We start from the raw sequence: 27,775 nt of genomic DNA on the forward strand, positions 1-27,775 counted from the left end.
GCTCAAAAATACATTAAGACTAATTTTCAAACAGTGTTGTTTACTGATGAGTGCAGTGCAACCCTGGATGGTCCAGATGGATGGAGTAGTGGATGGTTGGTGAATGGCCACCATGTCCCAACAAGGCTGCGACAACAGCAAGGAGGTGGCGGAGTCATGTTTTGGGCTGGAATCATGGGGAGAGAGCTGGTAGGCCCCTTTAGGGTCCCTGACGGTGTGAAAATGACTGACCACTTTCTTCCGTAGTACAAAAAGAAGAACCGTGCCTTCCGTAGCAAAATTATCTTCACGCATGACAATGCACCATCTCATGCTGCAAAGAATACCTCTGTGTCATTGGCTGCTATGGGCATAAAAGGAGAGAAACTCATGGTGTGGCCCCCATGTTCCCCTGACCTCAACCCTATTGAGAACCTTTGGAGCATCCTCAAGCAAAATATCTATGAGGGTGGGAGGCAGTTCACATCAAAACAGAAGCTCTGGGAGGCTATTCTGACATCCTGCAAAGATATTCAAGCAGAAACTGTCCAAATACTCACAAATTCAATGGATGCAAGAATTGTGAAGGTGATATCAGAGAAGGGGTCCTATGTTAACATGTAACTTGGCCTGTTAAGTTTTTTTTTGATTGAAAGAGCTTTTGATTTGTGTAAATATGACCTCCTGATGCTGCAAATTCAACAAATGACCATTTTAGTTCTCTTTACAACCTTTAAAATGTTTTGTTCTCTGTTGTGCATAATAATGTGAAACATTTTGAGTTTTTTACTTCTAAAAAAAAATCTGTTATCATTAGGAGATTTGTTCAATAAAATTTGCATTATACTCCAACGGTTGATGGCTTGAAGATTATACTGACTGTCATTTGCATCGACTATTTAGGAAAATCAGCGAAAAATAACATTTGCATAATAATTTGGAATGCGGTGTACACTGAATGGCCACTTTATTAGAGACGCCCATCTAGTAGCGGGTTGGACCTCCTTTGGCCATCATAAAAGCAGCAATTCATTGTGGTATAGATTCCACCAGGTGTTGAAATTGTTCTGCAGGAATATTGGCCCATGTGCACAGGATCGCTTCTCGCAGTTGCCGCTAAAGTGTCCTTCTTCCATAGGGTAAACTCTACTGTTCAAATGTCCATCCCAAGGTATCAGAGGACCCAGGGTGTGCCAAGAAAACATTCCCTGCACCATTACTTTATCTCCACCAACCTGAACGGTTGACACCTGACAGAATGGATGGCAAGAATCATTCTGACGAACAGGCGGTGCACCATCAAGCAAATTGCAACCAAATACAACGCTGATGCTCCAACTAATGGGTTTGAACTGGTTGTTCCTTAGCACGGATGGGCTACAACAGCAGATGACAAGTTTGAGTGCCATTGTCGAGTGCCTGAGGGAAACAGAAAGTCAAGAGTCCAGTAAGCAAAAGAGCTCAAACATTGTATCACTGAGCAGTGGAAAAACACCGCCTGGTCAGTTGAATCCAGTTGTGTGGCACCATGCGTAAGAGAGGGTCAGAATTTGGTGCAAGCAGTATGAATCGATGAACCCTTTCGTTGACTAGTTGTTGATGTCCACAGCATCCTTTTTGCTGGATGTTTTTCCTTGATCACACGTTCTTGGTATACTCTCTACACCGTTGCTCGAGAAAACCTCACAAGGTTGGCAGTTTTATTTATATAGTCTAGAACTGATGACCATGCCTCATACGAAAGTCGCTCGTATCATTCGATTTTCCCATTCCAATGTGGATTCACACTGAAACTGATCCATGGAGAACTTTCTCACTTGATTTTATGCTGCGCTCTGGGGTCATGCATCTCATTTCCATACAGGGACGCTACAAGCGTGAAAGGGCAGGAGTCTCCAATAAAGTGGTCATTCAGCGTATAAAGGCATTACTTTAATGTCTTTCCTTCATATAGACGAGGGTAATCATTTATTAGTAATTCTGAAGGTAAACTGAGAATATAAGCATGTTAAATGCATTTTAGTATGAAACATAAAAAGGGTTTTTAGTAATATTGCATACTGTATTAGTAATAAAAAAATATATATACTACAGCCATATCTTAGGTTCTCTTATGCTAATTTACTGTATGTTTTTTTAATAAAATATTTAAAAATATATATATAAAATATTTTCCAAAATAAAAACCTGGCATAGAATATAATATAACGATATAATGTATATAATGTTCTAACAGTAAACAATTTATACCAAACCACATAAAAAAATAAGATATATATCATTATATATATATATATATAACATTTTTAATTTAAAACACACATATATATATAGTGTTAAATAAAAAAATGATATTTTGTTATCTAAATAAAATTTAATATCAGTACTAATATGTCAATATGGTATTTCAAGTAAGACTGTAAAAAAAATTGAATATAAAAAAATATTGTTAAAAATTGGATATTTAAAAAAAAATTCTAAAAATTCTGTAAAGTTTTGAGCCTATTAGTAATATGTAGTAATAATAGAATAACATTTCATATTATATCCACGTTTTTGGTTCCCTTATGCTAATCTACTGTATGGTTTTATATTACATATATTTAAAAAAAAATATATATATAACATTTTGAAGAAAAAAAGAAAACAAACAAATAAATTTTGTAAAAGCATGTCAAAGTTACAAGCATGAGACCTTTTCTCTTTTTAAAAAGTGATTTATTTTTTTTTAGAACCTGGCAAATAAAGCTATAATATTATGACAGTGAACAAGAGCTTGCACTTAACAACATAACAAGGATGAGTACAAAGTAAAAAAAAAATGTATTGTGTCATTGTCACTTTGCCACTTTTTTCTTTTTTCATTTAAAGGTAAAATTAAATCAGTTAAAATATGTATCGTTTTACAAGTTTTATAAACTTGGTATCCATTTTTTGGAAAGTAAATAAAAACTTTTATTTTGGATTTTTTTTCAAATATTTGAACTAATTTAGCTAGCATCAGAGAAGTCTCTGTAAGAGCATCTCCGTAAGAGCAATATTATATATAAAAAAAAATAATATTAAAATGCGCCTTAGCTACTTAATTTTTGACAAAGGTCAAAACTCCTCGTCTCACCTGGAAGAGATGGGGCATGATCTGTATGGTACAGGATTCTCTAATCTCCAAAACTCAAGGAGTGTAGCTACATCCTCAGCTCTAGCAGGGTTTTCTGGACAGTCTGGCTTGTTGCGGAGCATTAGTCGGTCTCTCAATAATTTAACTTTACCGACTTACTGCACCTGCAAAAATGAAATTGGAATAGGCTTTAATATATGTATTTTGTGTAGTAAAATAATTGTAAAGTACAGGCTACAATAGTGTGCATTTTTTTTAGAAAAATTTCTAACTCTTTAAAATTTTTAATTAAATAAAAAAAAACATGAAAAATATTTTTCATTATTTTTTAAAATTATTGACATCTCTATTATTAACTAAAATATTACTAAATAAGACTTACCAAAAAGGGTAAAGTTAAATATAAAATTATAGTGTTTTACCTTACCATAAGATTCGTTACCTCTAAAAACTGCCCCTTTTTTTTGGCGCATTCTTCTCCCACTGACTTCAACTATCCCGAACAGAAAATTTTCTTTTGGCTTCTAGACCTGGAGGTTTGCCACATCAATTAATTGAACATCTTATGTATGTTTTTGTTTTTTTTTGTACATTAACAAATTATGTGTAAATCAAAAAATACTCTGAATTAATTAAGGGAGTGGTAACATTTGTCAATCTATGAAATGTAGTTGTGAAGATGCTAAATATAAAAAAAATAAAAACCTCTATAAATAATATAAATATTAAAAAATATTTTTCTATTTTCTTTTTTCTTTTGAATTGTATCTTATACAGTGCAAGCTCGATAGTAAGGTCGCATAAGTTTTAGTGTGAATATCCACTCTTCAAGGTCATTTTGTTTCTTTAAATCTCAATATGGTTCAAAATTCTTTGCGGATTCATTTCATAATATATCTTTAAATAGCTTAACAAAAAACGGCTGAAAATACGGAGCGGTTTTTAAGCGAAAAACAGCCCCTGATTTTCGACCGTTTTTTTAAGCAACTTGCATTTTTTGCGGCGTTTTTTACGGCCGTTTTTAGAGCTGTTTTTCCTATTGAGCCAATGAAAAACGGCTCCAAAAATTGCTCAGGAAGTGCCATGCAGTTTTTACAAGGACGTTTTCAAAATTGGCCGCGTAAAAAATGCCTCGTGGGAATAGAACGCTGTTTTTCCCATTGAAATCAATTGGTAAATATTTGGAGGTATTTAGCCCCCACATTTTTAGCCATTTTTGGGGCGCTTACGGCCTGAAAAACGGCTGAAAATAGCCCTTGTGAACATACCCTTGTAGGGTTAAACATGAACTGACAACCCTATAGACAACTCTCTATTTTAGTTAATATTTGCATTCCTCATAATATAACAATTCTGAAGCTCTTCTTAGAAATCTCCGTTGTGTTGTTCCTCTGTTATTTCTCCTAAAAAATATACAAATAAATCGCCAACCTGGCGTTACTAGTTTGGGCCATGTCCTTACACAGACTGACACTGTCCAATCAGTGCTGACACTGCCAGACTGTGCAGAAACGCGCCACTTTGGGAAGGGAAATGGTAACACCCATTTGTCAATTTATTCATAAATTTCCAGGAGGAATAACAAAGGAATGACGCAGTGTACAGTTCTAATAAAAGATGATTGAGCATTCTTATTTCATGGGAAATACAAGTATTTACTAAAACATGTCCTTAGAGCTGACCGGTTCTTTTTTAATAGCTCTGTTTTTCTGATACAATCAAAATCTCCTGCAGCCACCACTAGAGGGAGCTTACTACACATATGTATACATTGAATTCAATAATAACAGTTAACTGTTAAGCTCCCTCTAGTGGTGGCTGCAGGCTGCCAGCATTTTTACATTTACTATGTCAATGCAGGGGATTTGGAGCTCCGATCTCCCACATATCAGTGTGAATGCAGCCTGACACTTATATTCACAAATTTGATAATACTTTTGTATGAAATTCTTTGGGAAATGTTTTACTTTCTAAAACCAAAACATAAAATTGTTGACTTCTTTTTTTTAAACTTTACTTTGCTAAATGTTTGACTCCTTTAAGAGACATAAACATACATAGATAATAGTGGGACTTATTGATAAAACCTGTCTAACAATTAATATTGACCAATCAGAGCTAAGGCTTAAAGCTGAACTCTGATTGGTTGCTATGTGTAACAAGGTCAGTTTTTCTTTAAGAAAGTTTTGATAAAGGAGGCACAAGAAGAAGATATTAAAAGTCCCGAGCTGTAAACTATTAGGGCATGACCACACGTGGCGGATTTCCTCCGCAACTGTCCGCATCAATGCCGCACAGAATCTGCGTTGCAGATTCTGCTGCGGATCTGCACAAAATGTGCAGTACATTGATGCGGACTAGCTGCTGCGGACTGCGGGAAAAGTGCTTCCCTTCTCCCTATCAGTGCAGGATAGAGAGAAGGGACAGCACTTTCCCTAGTGAAAGTAAAAGAATTTCATACTTACCGCCCGTTGTCTTGGTGACGCGTCCCTCTTTCGGCATCCAGCCCGACCTCCCTGGATGACGCGCCAGTCCATGTGACCGCTGCAGCCTGGGCTTGGCCTGTGATTGGCTGCAGCCGTCACTTACACTGAAACGTCATCCTGGGAGGCCGGACTGGAGACAGAAGCAGGGAGTTCTCGGTAAGTATGAACTTATATGTTTTTTACAGATACATGTATATTGAGATCGGTAGTCACTGTCCCGGGTGCAGAAACAGTTACTGCCGATCGCGTAACTCTTTCAGCACCCTGGACAGTGACTATTTACAGACGTCTCCTAGCAACGCTCCCGTCATTACGGGAGCCCCATTGACTTCCTCAGTCTGGCTGTAGACCTAGAAATACATAGGTCCAGCCAGAATGAAGAAATGTCATGGTAGTAAAAACAATACGCTCCGCAGCACACATAAGATCTGCGGACTTCATTGCGGAATTTTGACTCTCCATTGAAGTCAATGGAGAAATTCCGCCATGAGTCCGCCACTGCTCCGCAACAGACAGAGCATGCTGCGGACACCAAATTCCGCTCCGCAGCCTATGCTCCGCAGCGGAATTTTACACCTCGTCTAAACGAACACTGCTAAATTAAAGTGTAAGTCAATGGACAAACGGCACCGCTGCGGATTAACGCTGCGGAGTGTCCGCAGCGGAATTTAAGTGAAATTCCGCCACGTGTGAACCCGCCCTTACTTATCTTTTCAAAAATAAGTCATGTTTCTTCTATTACCAAGAGTTAAACACCTTCCTACTCACTATCATGAAAACAGAATTTCTCAGTAGACTGACAAATAATCACTGCCAATCCATTACTCCATGATGCCGGTCTGATCAAGAACATCCTGAAAATGGGTTGTACACATTTTTAAGTATATTACCTTAAATGCATTTCTATCTAGCTATCTATCTCATATCTATCTATCTCATATCTATCTATCTATCTATCTATCTATCTATCTATCTATCTCATACCTATCTCATATCTATCTATCTATCTATCTATCTATCTATCTCTCATATCTATCTCTCATATCTATCTATCTATCTATCTATCTATCTATCTATCTATCTATCTATCTATCTCATATCTATCTATCTATCTCATATCTATCTATCTATCTCATATCTATCTATCTATCTCATATCTATCTATCTATCTCATATCTATCTATCTCATATCTATCTATCTCATATCTATCTATCTATCTATCTATCTATCTATCTATCTATCTATCTATCTCATATCTATCTATCTATCTATCTCATATCTATCTATCTATCTATCTATCTATCTATCTATCTCATATCTATCTATCTATCTCATATCTATCTATCTATCTCATATCTATCTATCTATCTATCTATCTATCTATCTATCTATCTATCTATCTATCTATCTATCTATCTATCTATCTATCTCATATCTATCTATCTATCTCATATCTATCTATCTATCTCATATCTATCTATCTCATATCTATCTATCTCATATCTATCTATCTCATATCTATCTCATATCTATCTATCTCATATCTATCTATCTATCTATCTCATATCTATCTATCTCATATCTATCTATCTCATATCTATCTATCTATCTATCTATCTATCTATCTATCTATCTATCTATCTATCTATCTATCTCATATCTATCTATCTATCTCATATCTATCTATCTATCTCATATCTATCTATCTATCTCATATCTATCTATCTATCTCATATCTATCTATCTATCTCATATCTATCTATCTATCTCATATCTATCTATCTATCTATCTATCTATCTATCTATCTATCTATCTCATATCTATCTATCTATCTATCTATCTATCTATCTATCTATCTATCTATCTCATATCTATCTATCTATCTCATATCTATCTATCTATCTCATATCTATCTATCTATCTATCTATCTATCTATCTATCTATCTATCTATCTATCTATCTATCTATCTCATACCTATCTCATATCTATCTATCTATCTATCTATCTATCTATCTATCTATCTATCTATCTATCTATCTATCTATCTCATATCTATCTATCTCATATCTACCTATCTCATATCTATCTATCTCATATCTATCTATCTATCTATCTCATATCTATCTATCTATCTCATATCTATCTATCTATCTCATATCTATCTATCTCATATCTATCTATCTATCTCATATCTATCTATCTATCTCATATCTATCTATCTCATATCTATCTATCTCATATCTATCTATCTCATATCTATCTATCTATCTCATATCTATCTATCTCATATCTATCTATCTATCTCATATCTATCTATCTCATATCTATCTATCTATCTCATATCTATCTATCTATCTATCTATCTATCTATCTATCTATCTATCTCATATCTATCTATCTATCTATCTATCTATCTATCTAAATTCAAATTCAATTCAAAGAAGCTTTATTGGCAGGACCAAATACATATTAGCATTGCCAAAGCAAGTAAGAAGTAAGGGAATGAGGGATAGGGACTGAGGGCTTGGGGATAGGGACACATCTAGGGTCGGGGTTATACAAGTCCATGGCATATCATGTCTCTCTCAGTCCATGGCATGCAGTGACATATTGTGCCGCTGTGCCCACTGTGGTTTCCTCTTCACCCAGCAGGATGTAGAGTTTCTCTTCCTCTTCCATGGAGCTGAAGTCCGGTAAGAGATCAGAGAGTCTCCTGAAGTGAGTGTCCCTCACTGCTGAGTATTTGGAGCAGTGTAGCAGGAAGTGGGCCTCATCTTCCACGGCCTCCTGGTTGCACTGTTGGCACAGTCGGCTCTCCCTGGGCTTGTAGTTTTGTCTGTGGCGCCCGGATTCGATGAGCAGGTTGTGGGCGCTCAGTCTGTAGCGGCTCAGGATCTGTCTGTCTCTGGGGTTTGGCAGTTTCTCCAGATATGGCGCCAGTTTATATTCCCGCTGTAGACTCCGGTATATTGTCAGTTTCTGGGATGTCTTTATGTCGTTCCTCCAGTCACTGATATATTCCTCTTGGCCTTTGTTTATTGTCTTCTTGATTTCGGCTTTTGTGAGGCCGCGCTGGGTGACATTTTCTTCAGGCCGGGTCAGGGTGAGATGTTCTGGGGGGCCTGGTTTACCTGGGACCCCTTGGTGTAACAGGGCTTTATGGTGATAGGAACTTTGCCTGCTGCTGTGTAGATGGGCCCAGAATGATAGCGCCCTCTTCTGGATTGTGAGGTGTAGTGGGAATCTGCCCAGTTCTGCCCGACAGGCACTATTTGAGGTGCTCCGATGGACTTGGAGAAGGTGTTTGCAGAATTCTAGGTGGAAGATTTCTGTTGGGCTGGAATCCCACCTTGACCAGTCTGGGTATGTGCCCGGACCCCAGACTTCACTGGCATACAGGAGGATTGGGGAGATGATGGAGTCAAAGATTTTCAGCCAGACCGTCACTGGTGGTTTGAGATGATAGAGTTTTCGTCTGATGGCATAGAAGGTTTTGCACGCCTTGTCTTTCAGAATCTCTATGGCTTGTTTAAAGCTTCCTGATTGGTTGATTTCTAGGCCCAGGTAAGTGTACCTGTCGGTCGCTGTGATTGTGGCGTTATTTAGTGTGAAGGTCGGGTGCCTGGGGGATTTTGAGTTTCTCTTCTGGAACACCATGATGTTGGTTTTCTTTGCATTGATGGGTAGTGCCCACGTGGAGCTGAATTTTTCTAGGATTTGCAGGTTGTCTTGGAGACCTTTCTCGGTTGGTGATAGTATCTATCTATCTATCTATCTATCTATCTATCTATCTCATACCTATCTCATATCTATCTATCTATCTATCTATCTCATATCTATCTATCTCATATCTATCTATCTCATATCTACCTATCTCATATCTATCTATCTCATATCTATCTATCTCATATCTATCTATCTCATATATATATCTATCTCATATATCTATCAATCTCATATCTATCAATCTCATATCTATCTATCTATCTATCTATCTATCTATCTATCTATCTATCTATCTATCTCTCATATCTATCTATCTATCTATCTCATATCTATCTATCTCATATCTACCTATCTCATATCTATCTATCTCATATCTATCTATCTCATATCTATCTATCTATCTCATATCTATCTATCTCATATATATATCTATCTCATATATCTATCTATCTATCTATCTATCTATCTCATATCTATCTATCTATCTATCTATCTCATATCTATCTATCTCATATCTATCTATCTCATATCTATCTATCTCATATCTATCTATCTCATATCTATCTATCTATCTATCTATCTATCTATCTCATATCTATCTATCTATCTATCTATCTATCTATCTCATATCTATCTATCTATCTATCTATCTATCTATCTATCTCATATCTATCTATCTATCTCATATCTATCTATCTATCTCATATCTATCTATCTATCTATCTATCTATCTCATATCTATCTATCTCATATCTATCTATCTCATATCTATCTATCTCATATCTATCTATCTATCTCATATCTATCTATCTATCTCATATCTATCTATCTATCTATCTATCTATCTATCTATCTCATATCTATCTATCTCATATCTATCTATCTCATATCTATCTATCGCATATCTATCTATCTCATATCTATCTATCTATCTATCTCATATCTATCTATCGCATATCTATCTATCTCATATCTATCTATCTATCTATCTATCTATCTATCTATCTATCTATCTCATATCTATCTATCTCATATCTATCTATCTCATATCTATCTATCTCATATCTATCTATCGCATATCTATCTCTCTCATATCTATCTATCTATCTCATATCTATCTATCTATCTATCTATCTATCTCTCTCATATCTATCTATCGCATATCTATCTATCTCATATCTATCTATCTATCTATCTATCTATCTATCTATCTATCTATCTATCTATCTATCTCATATCTATCTATCTCATATCTATCTATCTCATATCTATCTATCTCATATCTATCTATCTCATATCTATCTATCGCATATCTATCTCTCTCATATCTATCTATCTATCTCATATCTATCTATCTATCTATCTATCTCTCTCATATCTATCTATCTATCTATCTATCTATCTATCTATCTATCTATCTATCTATCTCATATCTATCTATCTATCTCATATCTATCTATCACTTCAGGGGGTGACTATCGGCTTGTTTTTTAAGTTTTGTGATCCCCTGTCCTGCTGAAGATTTGAAAAAGTTTCGGCTAACCCCTTTAGTCACTAATAAAATGGAAATGGATCCCGACACAGACAAAAAAAAGAAAAGAAAATTCCAAAAGATTGAAAAGTTTCTCTTTTTCCGTGCGCTGGAATACATTCACATTTTTTGGTGGATACTGACAAATGGGAGAAAAGGTGAACCCAATTGTGAATACAGCAAAACTGACCCATAAACTCACACTCCAGTATCATTTGTAGGAGGAAGGAGACACTTGGCCTGAGTACTCTGAGTAATTGTTAAAGGGGTTGTATGAGATTAGAAAAACACAGACTCTTTCTTCCAGAAGCAGGACCACTCTGGTTGATGCCTATGTCTGCTTTTCACTTGAATAGGGCTGCATTGCAATACCACTCACAGCCCAGTGACACGAGGGGCGCTCTTTCTGGAAATAAGCAACCATGTTTTTTTTTAATCTTATACAACTCGTTTAATCTATGGGAATTTTGTTCAAAATGGAGGAGCTGAGCTTAAAAAAAAAATCACCATGGCCATAATTCCACTTCTAGGTCATATAATCTTGTGTTATTTTTAGCCTATTTAAAGAGCAGCTATAATTTCAATACATTTATGACATGCCAGAAGTTGTGCTGGCTCAGGGCCCGGGTCATAAAATGTCTAGAATGAAGAAGCACAAGCGCTTTGCAGAGTGCCAAGCCCTTCAGGGTTACGACAGCAGCACGCAAAGATCTGAAGATGGACTATAGACACTATTTAACTATCTTTAGCTGTATGCATTTTTTTTGCTTTTAACATAATTTGTACTATTTTTATTTTTTTTTCATTCAATGAGGTCAGAATACAAATGTATAAACATAAACTGTATATTTATTTTATTACTTATTCAAAGTAATTAATACATGTATTATCTGGTAAAATTTCTGGTCATGTAGTTTCATAACATACACTAGAATATTTTTGAAATGAAATAAAAATATATATACAGTATATGACAGCTACAAATGTACACAACTTTTTATGACAGATGTGTCCACCCTTACCTTAACTTGATTTTGGTTAAGAACTCCAATTTCTCATGAAACAAATTCAATACAATATCGCGACATGCTATCAAAAACCTTGACAGTCTGCAATTCACATCGCAACCAATGGGTGGCCACACATAGGTATCGCATAGACCTCGTTGTATTGCAAAATCATGTTTTTTTTTTCAAAGCTAGTAATCCCAAGCCACACATTTTAGGATATGTTAAGATATGAGGAAAGTTAAGGAAGGACACATCTGATTTCAAAGAAATAACCAATTCAGGTGAAAATCATTTATTTATTTTTTATTCATTTTTTTTAAAATAAATAATTGAAATCCCATTTAACTCAATGTGATATACTTACCATTTTTTTTTTTAAATTCTAGAAAAATATAAATAATTGTATCATTATATATAGATAGCCATACAAATGATAATTAAAAAAAATATATAACTATATTAATTATACCCATTCACTGACACGCACATTCACTCAAGCAAACATGACGCCATTTTTGTTCCAAACAACTTTGTGCCTTTAATTCATTTGATAAATGTACAAATTACAAATTCAAGTAAAAAGTCACATATAGAACAGATTACAAGGTTTCCATCCTTCTTCCCAAATTTCTTTCTTAATACCAGTAACTGAATCAGCAAGGACTTATACTTTATGTTCAGCACAATGCATAATATTTTAGTCCTCAGTTCCCATTGACACAGAAGCATATTAAAATATTTTTTTTTAACATCATAATTTCATAACCCAAAATACAAAAAAAAAACATTATAAAGCAAAAAAAAACCATCATAACTAAGAAAAATTAAATTACATTTTCATCCTCATTTGTTAAACTATGTAATTTATATTGCACAAGAGTCATGTGAATACTATCAGATATACAAAAAAAATTAAACAAAGATAAAACAAGTAAAATTCAATATATTTCAATATTTTTCCAATTGATACTCCATGTATTGTCTGCAATGGTATAGAAATAACTGTGGCCACATTCGTTTCATTACAGCCAGCAAGACAAATAATTTTTTTTCTCGCAGACCCCTTTAGGTTGAGCGTAAGTGCTAGATATACAGATAAAGATACAGTACAGTGCAGATATGTATTGAAAATAATCTTATGTATATGGTCTCCAAACAGTAATGCCACAAAAAGACTCAAAACTAGTCTATAAATGCATAGAAAGCTTAAAATGGCCCACTGCAAAAAAAATGTACAGTATTATATGAGAAAAAACTTACTATGCCCAATAACCTGATTGTCTATGTCATATAAATAGTTTTATTTCCAATAATGAATGGCTATTGAGTGATATGGTACTTAAAAAAACAAAAACATTCAATGAAATGTATTATTTGCATAAATTATCAATCATTTTTTACAATATTAAATAGAAGCACCAACATTTCCTTTGATGGAAAATTTCTCAGAAAATAGTGACACATTTTAGAAAAGAAATAAGTAAAATAAACAAAAACAACCCCAAAAACATCATATTTTTTCACATTTTTTTCCATAAGCGTATAGGAATAGAAATATAAAGGTCTATTTTTCCTACGCAGACAGAGGTTTTGTTATCACACCATCCGAAGAAGGTGCGTGCGTATTTTCAGCTGAATGTTTTTGTTTTCCGAATATTATCGCAGCACGTATTTCACAGTAGCCGCATATTGTGTCAGATGGTAGAACCGCAAAGGTGACATTCATGGAACGTAGGCAGAACAATACAGTAAACATTCCCACTTTAGACAAAATAATATGACGGTGTATTTATCATGCAACTTTAACAATTTTAACAATTTTTTTTATATACGAAATTAAAAAAATAAATAAATCACAGTAAGGAAAGGACACCAACCAGAGACAGAGAACAAAGCAAATTCCTGATAGGAATATAGTATTTTGTGATAAATATCTCATGTTACAGAATAACACCTTTAACATCAATAGAGATTTTTTTTAAATAAATACAATTTTGACGAAAATATAAAAAAATTACTTCTTTTGCTTCTGAAATTGGGTACATGAAAGCCGATGTATAAAATAAAATCACATTTCACCTTCATTTTCAATCTGGCTCACCGTCTAACATGCAGTAAATATAATAATCCACACTTCAGGAAAAATATAAATGCAGAAAATTACTTACAATGTATAATTCACATTTAGAATTTTCTTCGTACAGCTTTTTACATTTTGGTAAGATACAGTAATCCAAAAAAAAGTGACCAACAGAAGTATTGCCAGATCTCCAAAACATATTGATATGATTACTGTAGTAATATTTTTCGACTACTTTATAATATATATATATATATATACACATATATATGTGTGTGTGTGTGTGTGTGTGTGTGTGTGTGTGTGTGTGTGTGTAAAATGCATAATAATATTATTCATAATAATACAAAAATTATATCTTTTTTACTGACTAATCAAAAAAGGAAAAAAAAGAGCAAAAGGGTAGAAAGGGTGGAAATAATAATTTAAAGCTCTATAGGCCAGATCATTATGGCTGTGGGTTGTAGTTTATTATGCTCCATAAAACCCTATATAAAGTTATTTTTTTAAGGTAATTAGTAAGGAAATTTCTTATCAGAAATGTACCTATTGTTTAACCCAGAATTTTATAATATATTTTTAACACCAGTTTTGGTGATATTTCCATGTCAAAATCTATATTACAAAAATTGTGAGGCCCTAAAATAAGCTGACACTTCCTGTTGCTTTTCAGCTTGTCCTGTGTACACCGTCTTTTTATTATCATCAGAGCGGAGGATTACAATGAGGTAACACCTGTATTATAAAGCTGAAGGCGGATTACACCATTGACAAGTGATGGAATAGCTTAGCTCCTTCTCTTTCTTTCCCCTCCGAGCACAGTGACATCTGCATACATCGCAAAGCATGCCCAAAACATTTTCCCATACGGTATGTTCACAAGCTGCGTTTTCAGGCGTATTTATGGGCGTAAACGCCACTAAATACGCCTGAAAGAAAGGTAGCTGAACGCCTACAAACATCTGCCCATTGAATTCAAATGGGAAAAACTGTGTTTTGTTCAGACGGGGCGTTTTTTTAAGCCACTTTCTTTAAACAACGCCCCGTAAAAAGAAGGAGCATGTCACTTCTTGAGCCGTTTTTGGAGCTTTTTTTCATTGTGTCAATGGAAGAACAGCTCCAAAAAACGCCTCAAAAATAGTTTTCAGCTCCAAAAACGGCTGAAAATCAGAGGTTGTTTTCTCTGAAAACAGCTTCGTAATTTTCAGCCATTTTTGATTCTGCCTGTGAACATACCCTTGAAGGTAAATGAGTCATTTTTACATTTTTTATGTCCAGGTGCCTACTGTAAAGCAAATTTCTACAGCTGCGGTCAGAGAAACTCATGCAAAATGGCCGCCTCTACAAACATGTAAATAAAGGAGAATAAACAAAATGTACAATCAAAAAATAAAAACATTAGAAAAAGAAGTTTTAGTATAGATTTTTTTATTTGAAAAACAAGTTATGTAATACAGTCCCTTTAATGAACAAAAGATATTTAATAAATTTTTGCTTTGCAACAGAAGAATTTGTAAATCAAAGTAAATTCATCATGGCACAGAAATTAAATCTAAAAATATGCGTAACCATGGAATAGTTAGGCCTCATGCACACGAACATATTTTTTCCCTCCCGTAAATACTGGCGTAAATACGGGTCCTTGGTCACACGTATTTGACCCGTATTGCACCAGTATATACGGACCCGTGCCCATAAATACGGGTCCGGTGTCACCAGTATTCCACCTGTATTTACGGGCACGTTTTCGCTGCAAAATTGCACTGCACTAATCGGCAGCCCCTTCTCTCTATCAGTGCAGGATAGAGAGAGGGGGCAGCCCTTTCCGAGGTAAAAGTATAAGAAATTCATACTTACCCGGCCGTTGTCTTGGTGACGCGTCCCTCTTTCGACATCCAGCCCGACCTCCCTGGATGACGCGGCAGTCCATGTGACCGCTGCAGCCTGTGATTGACCTGTGATTGGCTGCAGCGGTCACATGGGCTGAAATGTCATCCCGGGAGGCCGGACTGGAGGAAGAAGCAGGGAGTTTTAGGTAAGTATGAACTTCTATTTTTTTTACACGTTGATTTATATTGTGATCGGAAGTCACTGTCCAGGGTGCTGAAACAGTTACTGCCGATCGTTTAACTCTTTCAGCACCCTGGACAGTGACTATCCACTGACGTCGCCTAGCAACGCTCCCGTAATTACAGGTGCACACACGTATTCACCCGTAATTACGGGAGCCCCATAGACTTCTATGGGCTGCCCGTGCCGTAATTACGGCCTAAAATAGGACATGTTCTATATTTTTCAACGGCTCGGGCACCTTCCCGTAAGCATACGGGGAGGTACCCGTGGCCAATAGAAGTCTATGGGCCCGTGATTACGGGCCTTTTTACATTTGTGTGCATGGGGCCTTAGTGAGCTGCTACAATTTACTTCACAGAAGGCACCTGGACATAAAAAAAAAAACAAATAAAAAAATCTAAATAAGAAAATAACTCATTGACTTCTATGGGAGAGTGTAGGGAGCATGCTTTGTGGCATGTGCAGAGGTCACTGTGCGGGGAGGGAGGAGGGAGGAGGAGCTGTCCACATAACATATTTCCAATGGTGGATTCTGTTTTATCTGCATTCATCATTATAATAGAGGTATTATCTTTCACTGAAATCCTGCCCTCTGATGAAAAAGAAATGACGTATTTTTTCATAAAGATAGTGCCATAAAAAAAATACAATTTTTTTTTTTCACATTTAAAAACATAAGATAGACACAAAAACTTGATTTAAACAATATGTTATTTTCTGACCTTCGATATTTTTTTGAATTAGTGGTGCCTGTGAGGTAATAATTACCCTGAAATCACAAGATTACAAATAGCAAAACGAGTTCAAACCCTGGATCAATACCCCTATTACGGTCTGTAGCTAATGCTTAACCCCTTAATGACCGGGCCTGAAAAGGTCTTAATGACCAGCTACATTTTTTGTTTTTCTCTCTCTGCATTTCAGCAGCCATAACTTTTTTATTTTTTCATAGACGTGGCCGTATGAGGACTTGTTTTATGCGGGAAAAATTGTATTATTATTTTTTCATCGTTTGGAGGTAGAAAAACAACATTTTTACGGAGTAAAAATAAGAAAAAGCGGGTCTCTGCATCGTTTTTCTTGTTTGTTTTTTATCCCGTTCACGTTTCACGCTAAATAACCCATTCGATTAATTCTTCAGGTTATTATGGTCGTGTAGATACCTAATATGTGTAGGTTTTTTGTTTTTATTTAATGTAGGGGCAATAAAATATATTTTATGCAAAGTAATGACTTTCCTTTTCACTTTTTTTAAAATGTATTTAATTTTTGTTACTTTTTTTAATCCCATTAAGGGATAACTTTATTTCTAACTTTATTTTTTACTTGTAATGTATGAGCATACTCCCGTATGCTAATACATTACACTGCGTCACTATGACACCGGCTGCTGTTAGGGCAGCACATAGTGTGCCCGAACAGCAGGCAAATGGAACAGACAGCCCTGGGGTCCTTTGTAGGTCCCCAGGGCTGACTGCAGAGGGATTCCCCGGTGTTTGATAACGTCACCAGGTTTCCGATGACGAGATCAAAGCAGGGAGTTCCCTTTGATCTTGTACTTTTAGGGTGGAAAGAGTGGACGCAACCCAGCATGGTACATATACCAAGGAACATGCCCTGGCTGAAGTTCCTCAGTGAGCTCCCTCTCTCCATTGTCAACCGTCCTTGAATTAGACAGAATTTAAAGGGAAAATTCACCTTAAAATGATTTTCTGAAATTCTAATATATCAGTGGGGTCCATGACCACTACTGGTTTCCCGAAACAATGGGCTATAGCTCCCTATAGAGCTATAGGTACTTATAGGTACTTCTTAGGCACCTTTTAGAGATTTTGTTTACAGGAAATCTCTGACACAACATTCTAAGCAAAGCTCCATTGTTTTGAATGACCCTTTGCTTGCCCTTGAAGGGATTTCACTGTTACATAATTTTGGAAATCGTTCCGAACTCTTGGACGCCACCATAGTAATGGATGTTTTTCCACTTCAAGTCATCTAAAAGAGGTGGATCAGTGCAAATATAACTAGTTCTATCTCCACATCAGTATCCGTCTGTCTATCTATCTATCTATCTATCTATCTATCTATCTATCTATCTATGATATTGCTTACTTTTAGGTAGCAGGCTTGCATATCTTTTCAAAACCGGCCAACAATGTGCTAACTACTACTATACTGACCATGAAAGACCATGATGGGTGATCAACGGTGGATCCATCAATCAACAAAATGAGGGTGAAGCTGCACTCACTGGATAGCTGCAGCTCCTTCACTGCAGTACCTAAAACATAAACTATAGGGGGTGCAGCAGTTACACCAGGGCCCTGATGCCCGAGGGGATCTAATTGGACCTCTGCCACTTAAGAGAGGGCAGAGATCTGGGTGGCCTAAATACAGATTTTGTGTCGGGGCCAAGGAGTGTCAAGTGGCGTCTCTGGCAACTCTCATGTAAATGAGGCTGTGCCTTGTGGTGTAGCTCATCCCATTCAAGTGAATGGGGCCTCGCTGCTCCTTCATTCTGCTTATTGGTGGGGGTATCGGGTTCAGGTCACACAAGAATAGGCCATCAATATAAAACATTTGAAAAACCCCTTTAAAACATTTTTTTTCTAATGTACACTGTATTCAAAATACTCTAGATACACAGAAATTATTCCAGTACTTCTAGAGTGAAACTATGGCATATTGGGCTTCTTATCTATTTTTCTAGGGGGAGCTGGAAGGCATAATTTTGGTTGCAGTGTTTTTTCTCTCTTATTTTGCAAATCGCTGTAATTTAAAGAAAAGTTCCAGTCTGACATGAAAAATGTACTTGTGCATTCGGTGATGTAGCTCAGTAGATTCAAGTGAATGGGGCCTCGCTGCCCCTTTGTTTTGGTTTCCTGTGGGGGTCCCGGGGATGGGTTACCCAATTGATCGCACAAGGATAGGTCAGCAATGTAAAATCCTGAAGAACCTCTTTACAAAAATTTTTTTTAACCAACACTGTATTCAAAATATTCTAGACATACAGATTTTTTTTTTCCCTTTGCTTCTAGAGGGTAACTATTGAATTCTGTCCTCCTTGTCAACATTTATAGCGGGAGCTGGAAAAAATAATTACCGTTGCAGTGTTTTTTTCTCTGTTCTCTATCCTTTTTTTAATTCAAGGTTCTAGTCTGACATGAAAATTTACTTACACCTTCATTCTATTATTTTTTCTTGTGGTACAAGTTTTATACTAGTGCTGGCATAATAAAAAATGTTTACATACTTTCAGAGCTTGAAAAAAACTTTTTTGAACCAGAAATGTGATCAGAGCAGTTGTCATTTCGCTTTCCCATTGCTCATGGGTTTTACTTAAGAATATGGAAAGCTTTGCTGTGTAGATTGGGACAAGTCAGCAGAGACATCTCATGATCATTAGACGGCGTGGAATTTAATGACGAATGACAGGCCTAGGCCTAGATAAGGCTGGATACTAACAGTATGCACTATACAAACAGATAAGGCTCCATTGATGTTAATATTAATGGTGACTGAAACTGCTCTCTAACAAAAAAAAACAAAAAAATGGAACCAAAATAATAAAATAAGGATCTTGTGTCTACAAAATGGTCTATTAATCTATTGTGACAATTTTAATAAAATTATGCAAAATCACAAATTCTCTAAGCATAACCATGTCTCATGTGTGCGAGTTCCACATATATTAAAAAACAAATATCCTGTATAAGAATGAATGGGTTGTATTCAAATGTGAAAAAAATTTGAACAATTTTGTTCAGATTGTTGGGATATTAATTACGCCAATGTAGATTAAACTCGGAAGTCTCCAAAATATTCCAGATGAAATAAATAAAAGCAGTACTGAAGTTTTGCGCGTCAAAAAAATTCTATTAACCTTGAATGCAATTAGCAAAATGCCGGAAAAAAAAGCTTCACTGGAAAACTGAGGAAAGTCAACAAAGCAACATACAAGTGCATTGTGGGTGACAAAATGTCTGCAGGACATCCCATTTCTTCATCGCAACCAACGCAACAAACATGGTTTTACGTAGATAGGGGATAGAATCCAAGTTTTGGTAGGCATGGTTACATCAAGCCCTGTCCGCTGAAGAGTCTCCTTGTGGGTCTTTGATTTAAAATCTACTTCCAAAAAAAATAAAACATGTATCACAGGAAAAGGACAACGAATATCAAAAAGTACACATCATTATTGAAGAAACATTGATGATTTTTTTTATTTTAAGTAACAGACTTGTATGTAACAACTTCAGTGGATCTGTCATCCTACTACGCTGCCCTATGTAAGGACAGAATAGTGTGGGGACAGGTCCGCTCTACTATTGGCACAAAAAAATATATTAAAAGAGATCGTCTTAGTGAAGGTATTGATGGTATATTACTAGTATATGACATCAATGTCTGATCAGTGGGGGTGCGACTACTGTAACCCCCGCCAATCAATAGAACAGCAGCTCCAGAAAAGTATGTGCTTCTTCTTCTCAGGTCTGCTTTTTCCGGGGGTCATACGTTCTGTCCAAAAAAGTCAATGGCCGAGGAGACCTCCGGAGAAAGCCAAGTGGAGTTAACAGTAAAATAAGTGGCATGGTGATGTCCTAGCACTGCCACTTTGTTCTAGCAATTAGCGAGGTTTACAGTGGTCGGACCTCTAAAGATCAGTCATTGGGGACATATTCTAGTGATCGACCATCAATGTCTATACTAAGACCACCCTGTTAAATTAGTATATAAATTGAAAATAAGCAAATGTCATCACTCAGATCTGTTGATAATAGATTTATCTAATACATATTTTGGATCTATCTATCTATCTATCTATCTATCTATCTATCTCATATCTATCTATCTCATATCTATCTATCTATCTATCTCATATCTATCTATCTCATATCTATCTATCTATCTATCTATCTATCTATCTCATATCTATCTATCTCATATCTATCTATCTATCTATCTATCTATCTATCTATCTCATATCTATCTATCTCATATCTATCTCATATCTATCTATCTCATATCTATCTATCTATCTATCTATCTATCTATCTATCTATCTATCTATCTATCTATCTATCTATCTATCTATCTATCTATCTATCTGATATCTATCTATCTATCTGATATCTATCTATCTATCTGATATCTATCTATCTATCTGATATCTATCTATCTATCTGATATCTATCTATCTATCTATCTGATATCTATCTATCTATCTATCTCATATCTATCTATCTATCTCATATCTATCTATCTATCTCATATCTATCTATCTCATATCTATCTATCTCATATCTATCTATCTCATATCTATCTATCTCATATCTATCTATCTATCTCATATCTATCTATCTATCTCATATCTATCTATCTATCTCATATCTATCTATCTATCTATCTATCTCATATCTATCTATCTATCTATCTATCTCATATCTATCTATCTATCTCATATCTATCTATCTATCTATCTCATATCTATCTATCTATCTATCTATCTCATATCTATCTATCTATCTATCTATCTATCTCATATCTATCTATCTCATATCTATCTATCTCATATCTATCTATCTCATATCTATCTATCTCATATCTATCTCATATCTATCTATCTCATATCTATCTATCTCATATCTATCTATCTCATATCTATCTATCTCATATCTATCTATCTATCTATCTATCTATCTATCTATCTATCTATCTATCTATCTATCTATCTATCTAATATCTATCTATCTATCTATCTATCTCATATCTATCTATCTCATATCTATCTATCTATCTATCTCATATCTATCTATCTATCTCATATCTATCTATCTTTCTCATATTTATCTATCTATCTATCTATCTGATATCTATCTATCTCATATCTATCTATCTATCTATCTATCTATCTATCTCATATCTATCTATCTATCTATCTATCTATCTATCTATCTATCTACTATGGATAATGACTGGGTGGTGAGCCCTGATAAAAGAGAGCTGTAGTGCAATCAGTCCAATAGCAGATCACATTAATACTAAGGTACATGGTTAAGGATTGGGGGCAACAAAACAGTGGACCCCAGGGACTGAGGCGCTTAACAACCTGGTGTGACTGGTGGGAAAAAAAACTGGCCACCAAGAATTGACAAAGGCACGACTGGACTTGTCCTAGGAAAAGGGTATGAAGTAATTATATAGTTCACCATGACCTAGAGTATCGGGAGTTCCAAAAAGTTTTTAATATCCTGCTATGGTTTCCATTTCGAAACCCGAAAAACGACATTAAATTGACGTATAACGGCTTGTGTATTCAGTTGCCCGATTGACTCCATGAACCATTATAATCATAATATACAGCATTTGCTTCCGTGAATAGAATGACACAAGAGAATAATTTAAAAAAATTCTTGTTCTACAGTATATTTATATGACCAATACAGAGAATAGAAGCTTCCTTAACCTTATGTACAGACATGTAAAAAAAATTTAAGGAATTTGGGCCATGTACCAAAATATTACAGCTAGTCCCCCGTTAATGTGGATGTCACTTCAAGACAATCGCGGAAGCCATTTTTATAGACTCAACAAAAATTCACAAGAATAAGTCTATGGAGCCAGTGACCCCCCCCCCCCCAAAAAAAATAAAATTAAAAGTCATAGCAGGCAGCCTATCCTTCAATTTTACTGGCTGTATACTAGTAAAGCCCGCAAATTGACTTCCACTATATGTAATTCCAATGAATGTATGTCTCAACTAATGTAAGTTATTTAAAGGGGTTGTCCGACTTCAATCACTCCCGGCGGTCAGCAGTTATCGCCAGCTACATATTTCTCCTGGAATGGCCGCAAATGAATAACCGTCCTAGTAACGCAAAGACGTGCTGGTTCCGCCAGAGCATGTGCCGATTTTTCAAAGAGGTTTTCTGCTCTTTCATACAGAGAGGGGTCCCAAACGGGGGAACCCACTCATTGATGTCCATATGCCCTAATAGGCAAATAGACAGGGGTTGCCCTGATGGGACAGCCCCCTTAATGTATTATCATATTCTAAAATAATACCAGAGAATATAAATCTTATATAGCTTGCATTTATTTTTTTAGGAAAAACATTTTTTTTTATACAATTACATTTACATTTTTTTAATTTTGAATATATATTTTTGTAATTTTTTTTATTTTTGTAATTTTTTTTATAATTTAGTAATTTACTTTTTTAATTTTTACGATCTACTACCTTCAAGTTTCATCACCACAAACCGCTGTTCTTTGTCATGTAAATATTTTACTTTCGATCTAATTAAAATGTTTTCCCTCACTGCACTAATTGAACCGGAAACGTCATATAATTAATATTCTAGCAAACTATTTTAGCTGCCTCACAAAATCCATTGCAGGTTTACGAACGACACACAGATATTAAATTAATTTGCAATTACTCCGGGGCATGAAGAAACCGCATATTATCTTTTACTAAAGACCTTAGCTAAATATTTTGACAAAGTGTGTAATTAAATCTGCATAATAGAACGTGTAAGCTCTTCTGTCCTGAAACAATAAAATAAAGAAGTCAGCTTGACGCAAAACAACTTTAATTGAATTATCCGTAAAAGAATTAACGGTGCCCAGTTATTTAATTTTCCGAATACCAATCTTATTCTAAAATGGCGAAAGAAAATAAAAAAAATCTTGAATTTGAGGACTGGACCAATTGTGAAATGTTGGCGATTTGACTACCCACTGAAAGTTCTGCCTGTCACTAAAGTAGAAGAATAGAACAGTATTATTACCTGCAGTGGGGAGGTACATTTTGGATGTAGTGGACATAATTGTGTCAGTGTCATAATTAGCAGGATTCATGTCATGTTAACGGGGTGCCAGATCACTTGCTTATTATCTATAGAACATCACATGGACATCGATCATGAGCAAACTGTAAAGATTGCCAAATTATACATAGCATAGAAGGAAAGGTGACTCTGGTGGTATAGTAGAATTGATATAGTAGGTAGGAATATCCTAACCAAATGGGAGCAAGTCACTGCCTCCCACAGGATCAACACACTCTTCTGCTGCTGCTGCAGTCAGTATTCTCAGGGCGTGAACATGTATAAAGTTTCCTATTCGGGCTGATGGAAACAGCCAAGCGCTGTACTCAGCTGTTTCTATCAGCCCTATAGACTTTGAATGAAGTGGCAGGGTGTATGCTCCACCCCCAAGTCAAACTCCTACTCACAGTGGTCTTGTGGTTATAAGGAACGGGACGTGCTGTTCTAGTGATAGTGGGGTTCAGAGTGGGGTTGCCCCCAGTGATCAGACATTTATCATCTATCCAGTAGAGAAACCCCTTTAAAGGGTGTGTTCACCTTTTTAACCCTTTGTTTGATTGCCTCAGTGCTTCTAAAGTAATTGTGAAGAACTGTGGTTTTTAGTCTTGATTAAAAATATCCATTTAGTGTATACAGCTCCTATGCAGACCTATGTGTTTCCGTTATTACAGACTACCAACTCTTGTGTGTAGTCTGATCCTGCAGTTATGGTAGGATGTTTTTAATCCCTCGGTGAACCCTGGCATACGTGTACATCATAGATTGCCTTAAACATATTCAATAAATTAAATGAGTTCACGGAAAATAAAAAGTAAAAATAGAAAAAGTTTAAAAAAAATACAAAAATAAATAAAAAATTGAAAAAAAGAAAAATATTTTTTTTTAAAAAAATTCTAAATAAATGTCACAAAACATAAAAAGAAAACATTCCGTATCCCTATAATAACATGTTACAATTGGTGGACGGTAAACAAACAAAATTAATTAAAAAAAACAATGCCTGTTTTTTTTCTACTTCACCTGCCCCTCAAAAAATTATAGTAATTAAACACTAATCTAGCTTTAACCCCTCTTTACCCCAAAATAGTACTAAAAAACAACAACAATTTGTCTAATAAAAACAAGGCCCCATACAACTACATCAACAAGAAATGAAAAAAATCATGACTGTTGGATTAGTGTCCCCCTTCTGGGACCCCCAGCGATCAGCTGTAATCTGTGGGGAAACTTGCCAGTGTTTCCCTGCAGCGCCACCACAGGCGTAATGAAGTATTACACAGTGCCCATAAATATCAATGCGTTGTGTGTGTAAAACAGGTGATGACAGGTCCTCCAGATAGGGAGACATTCTTTGTAACTGCTTTTCACTCTGACCAAGATATGAAGATCCTGATTGAGGACCCCCCTCCATAAACTCAGAAGTCCCCAATATGGTATGAAAATGGCTTCTCTAAACTGAACAAGCCTTTAAGCCCGAGTTTTCCCATTAACATGCACATTTGGCTCACTTGAACATGTATTTTTGGAAGCAAGGGAAATAAACATCTGTTTCCCTCAACTTCAGGGAAAAAAAAGGATGGGACTAAAACCAAAATTTTTTGGACCTGATGGTACACCGTTCGTTGAGGTTCTCCAGTCAAAGGGGTAACTCGAACCTCCTGGGCCCAAATGAGAATTCTTTAACAGTGCCCTCAATTATCTTGCCTCATGTATAGAACTGGGTGGCCCCTGGGTGCGACCGCAACTTCTGCACCCACTATAGTTATGACCCTGCTTCCGATCCCTTCATTAAGGGTCTTCAAGATTTTACATTGTAAAACTCGAATGGTGGTCACCCAGACAGGAAGTAATATGTTTGTAAGGCAACCTGAACTTCTACACTTAGGGAAAGCTACACGAAGAGAAGTAAACATTGATTCTGCAAAGATACATGTAATACTAATTATAATATGTGTACGCAGTAGCTACAGTGGAGTTGCCCTTTCGTAAATACGAAATTATTTTAAAAGTGTATTCCGATAATTAACATTTATCACCTATCCACAGCATACAGTAGGTGATGTGTCAGAACGCTGAGACCCCCACCAATCCCTAGATTGGGGGTCCCGAGCAACCCGCAGTGAGTAGGTGCGTGAATGGAGCAGAGAAAGAGCATGCACCTTGCCACTCCATTCAATGTCTACGGAACTGACGGAAAAAGCCGAACACTTTATCCAGCTGACTCCGTCAGTCTAAGGGTATGTGCACACACACTATTTACGTCCGTAATTGACGGACGTAGTTCGGCCGCAAGTCCCGGACCGAACACAGTGCACGGAGCCGGGCTCCTAGCATCATAGTTATATACGATGCTAGGAGTCCCTGCCTCTCTGCAGGACAACTGTCCCGTACTGTAATCATGTTTTCAGTACGGGACAGTAGTTCCACGGAGAGGCAGGGACTCCTAGCATCGTACATAAGTATGATGCTAGGAGCCCGGCTCCCTGCACTGTGTTCAGTCCACTACTTGCGGCCGAAATACGTCCGTCAATTACGGACGTAATTAGTGTGTGTGCACATACCCTCAGACTTTGAATGGATGCCGCTTTATTCAAAGTTCTCCTCCCTGTGGTGGTGCGGTAAGAAGGAACAAGGTCTCGGGACTCCCGGTTTAGTGATTAGACACTTACCACCTATCCATGTTAGATCAATGGTGGCCTGATCCCAGGGGACCCCACTAATTCTCAGAATTGATGGAGCCTCGCACCCTACAGTGTCTATCCTTACAAGCAGCTGTGCCTGATACTGTCCCATTCATCAGTCTTATGATCGGCGAGGGTCCTGGGGAGAGAATCCCTACTAAAAGCATAGGCTATCAATGTTTTTGTCCCGGAAAAGCGCTTTAATTTGCATGCTCAGTATGTAATTTAATTAAATATAGGGCTCCAAAATTTCTGGCCGTTATATTTTCATTGGAAGAGGATGAAAACTACAGGGAAGAAAACATAACCAATAACACAAACGTTGTCCTAAAATGGACACGTCTACATTAATTTTCAAAAAGCACAGGCGATAGCAGTACAACGCAGTCATGTATGCATTACGTGTCCCATATGAAATGGATAGAAAAGAGTCCTCTGGCCCAGTATGTATGTAGAGTGAACCCATACGAGGTTTCACACCTGAACGCCATAAGCCACAGTGAATTGAGTCATGCACGGTCTTAGAAGTAAATGAGAAACTCAGGGTAATGTTCCTGTATTTATTTCAGTAAGTTACAGCATATCCCAGTCAGTAAAGCACAGAGAATTGTAAAGCTTGGAGCACGTTCAGCAATTCCTCAAGTATAAGTCCAAAGCAAAACCATCACAATGTCACTGTCAATTTAAGGAGGCGTCCTGACACAATGTTACTGCTGCTATAAGGCTGGTTGTATTAGAAATAATAGATATGAAAGGCGTTTTCTGACCTGGTGTAGTCATCCTCCACAAGCATGTGCTTTGGGATTGGAGAGTATGTTCCCGGAGAGATTGGTGGCAATGAGCTCTTGTATTCCAAGGTGCCATTGTTTGCAGTGCTGAGGATGTGGCTGTCCAGAGGTGGTGAATAGGCTAAAGATTGAAAAAGAAAAAAAGTTCTTCAATTACACCAGGATTGGGCATGTACCCATTGTGAGGGGCATTTCGGGCCATGATGAAATGATGGACAGGACCATTTTTGCCAAAGTCAACTTCTCTAGAAAACAGTCATAATGAAAAGGTTACATACTAATATAGCATCATAGTTTGTAAGGTTGTATAGTCCATCTACTGTAGTTCAGTCTACTATTCTGCAATGTTGATCCAGTGGAAGACAAAACTCACATCAGGCAAAAGCTAATTTTCCTCAGCTTAGGAAAAAAATTCCTTTCCGACTCCAAATAACGACCCATCAACAGTAACTATAACTTGTAATATT

General features: G+C 36.3%; 1 protein-coding gene across 10 annotated transcripts in view; it reads right to left on the bottom strand.

Moving 5' to 3' along the window:
- Positions 1-27,775, bottom strand: part of DLG2 (discs large MAGUK scaffold protein 2) — a 1,355,189-nt gene that overhangs the window by 510,809 nt on the left and 816,605 nt on the right. For all 10 annotated transcript variants that reach the window (XM_075851397.1, XM_075851403.1, XM_075851399.1 and 7 more), the window contains one exon: positions 27,288-27,429. In XM_075851397.1, coding sequence (XP_075707512.1) covers positions 27,288-27,429 — 142 coding nt within the window. The remainder of the gene's footprint in view (positions 1-27,287; positions 27,430-27,775) is intronic.

The sequence above is a fragment of the Rhinoderma darwinii genome, chromosome 2, assembly GCF_050947455.1.
Source record: "Rhinoderma darwinii isolate aRhiDar2 chromosome 2, aRhiDar2.hap1, whole genome shotgun sequence".
Lineage (NCBI taxonomy): Eukaryota > Metazoa > Chordata > Amphibia > Anura > Rhinodermatidae > Rhinoderma > Rhinoderma darwinii.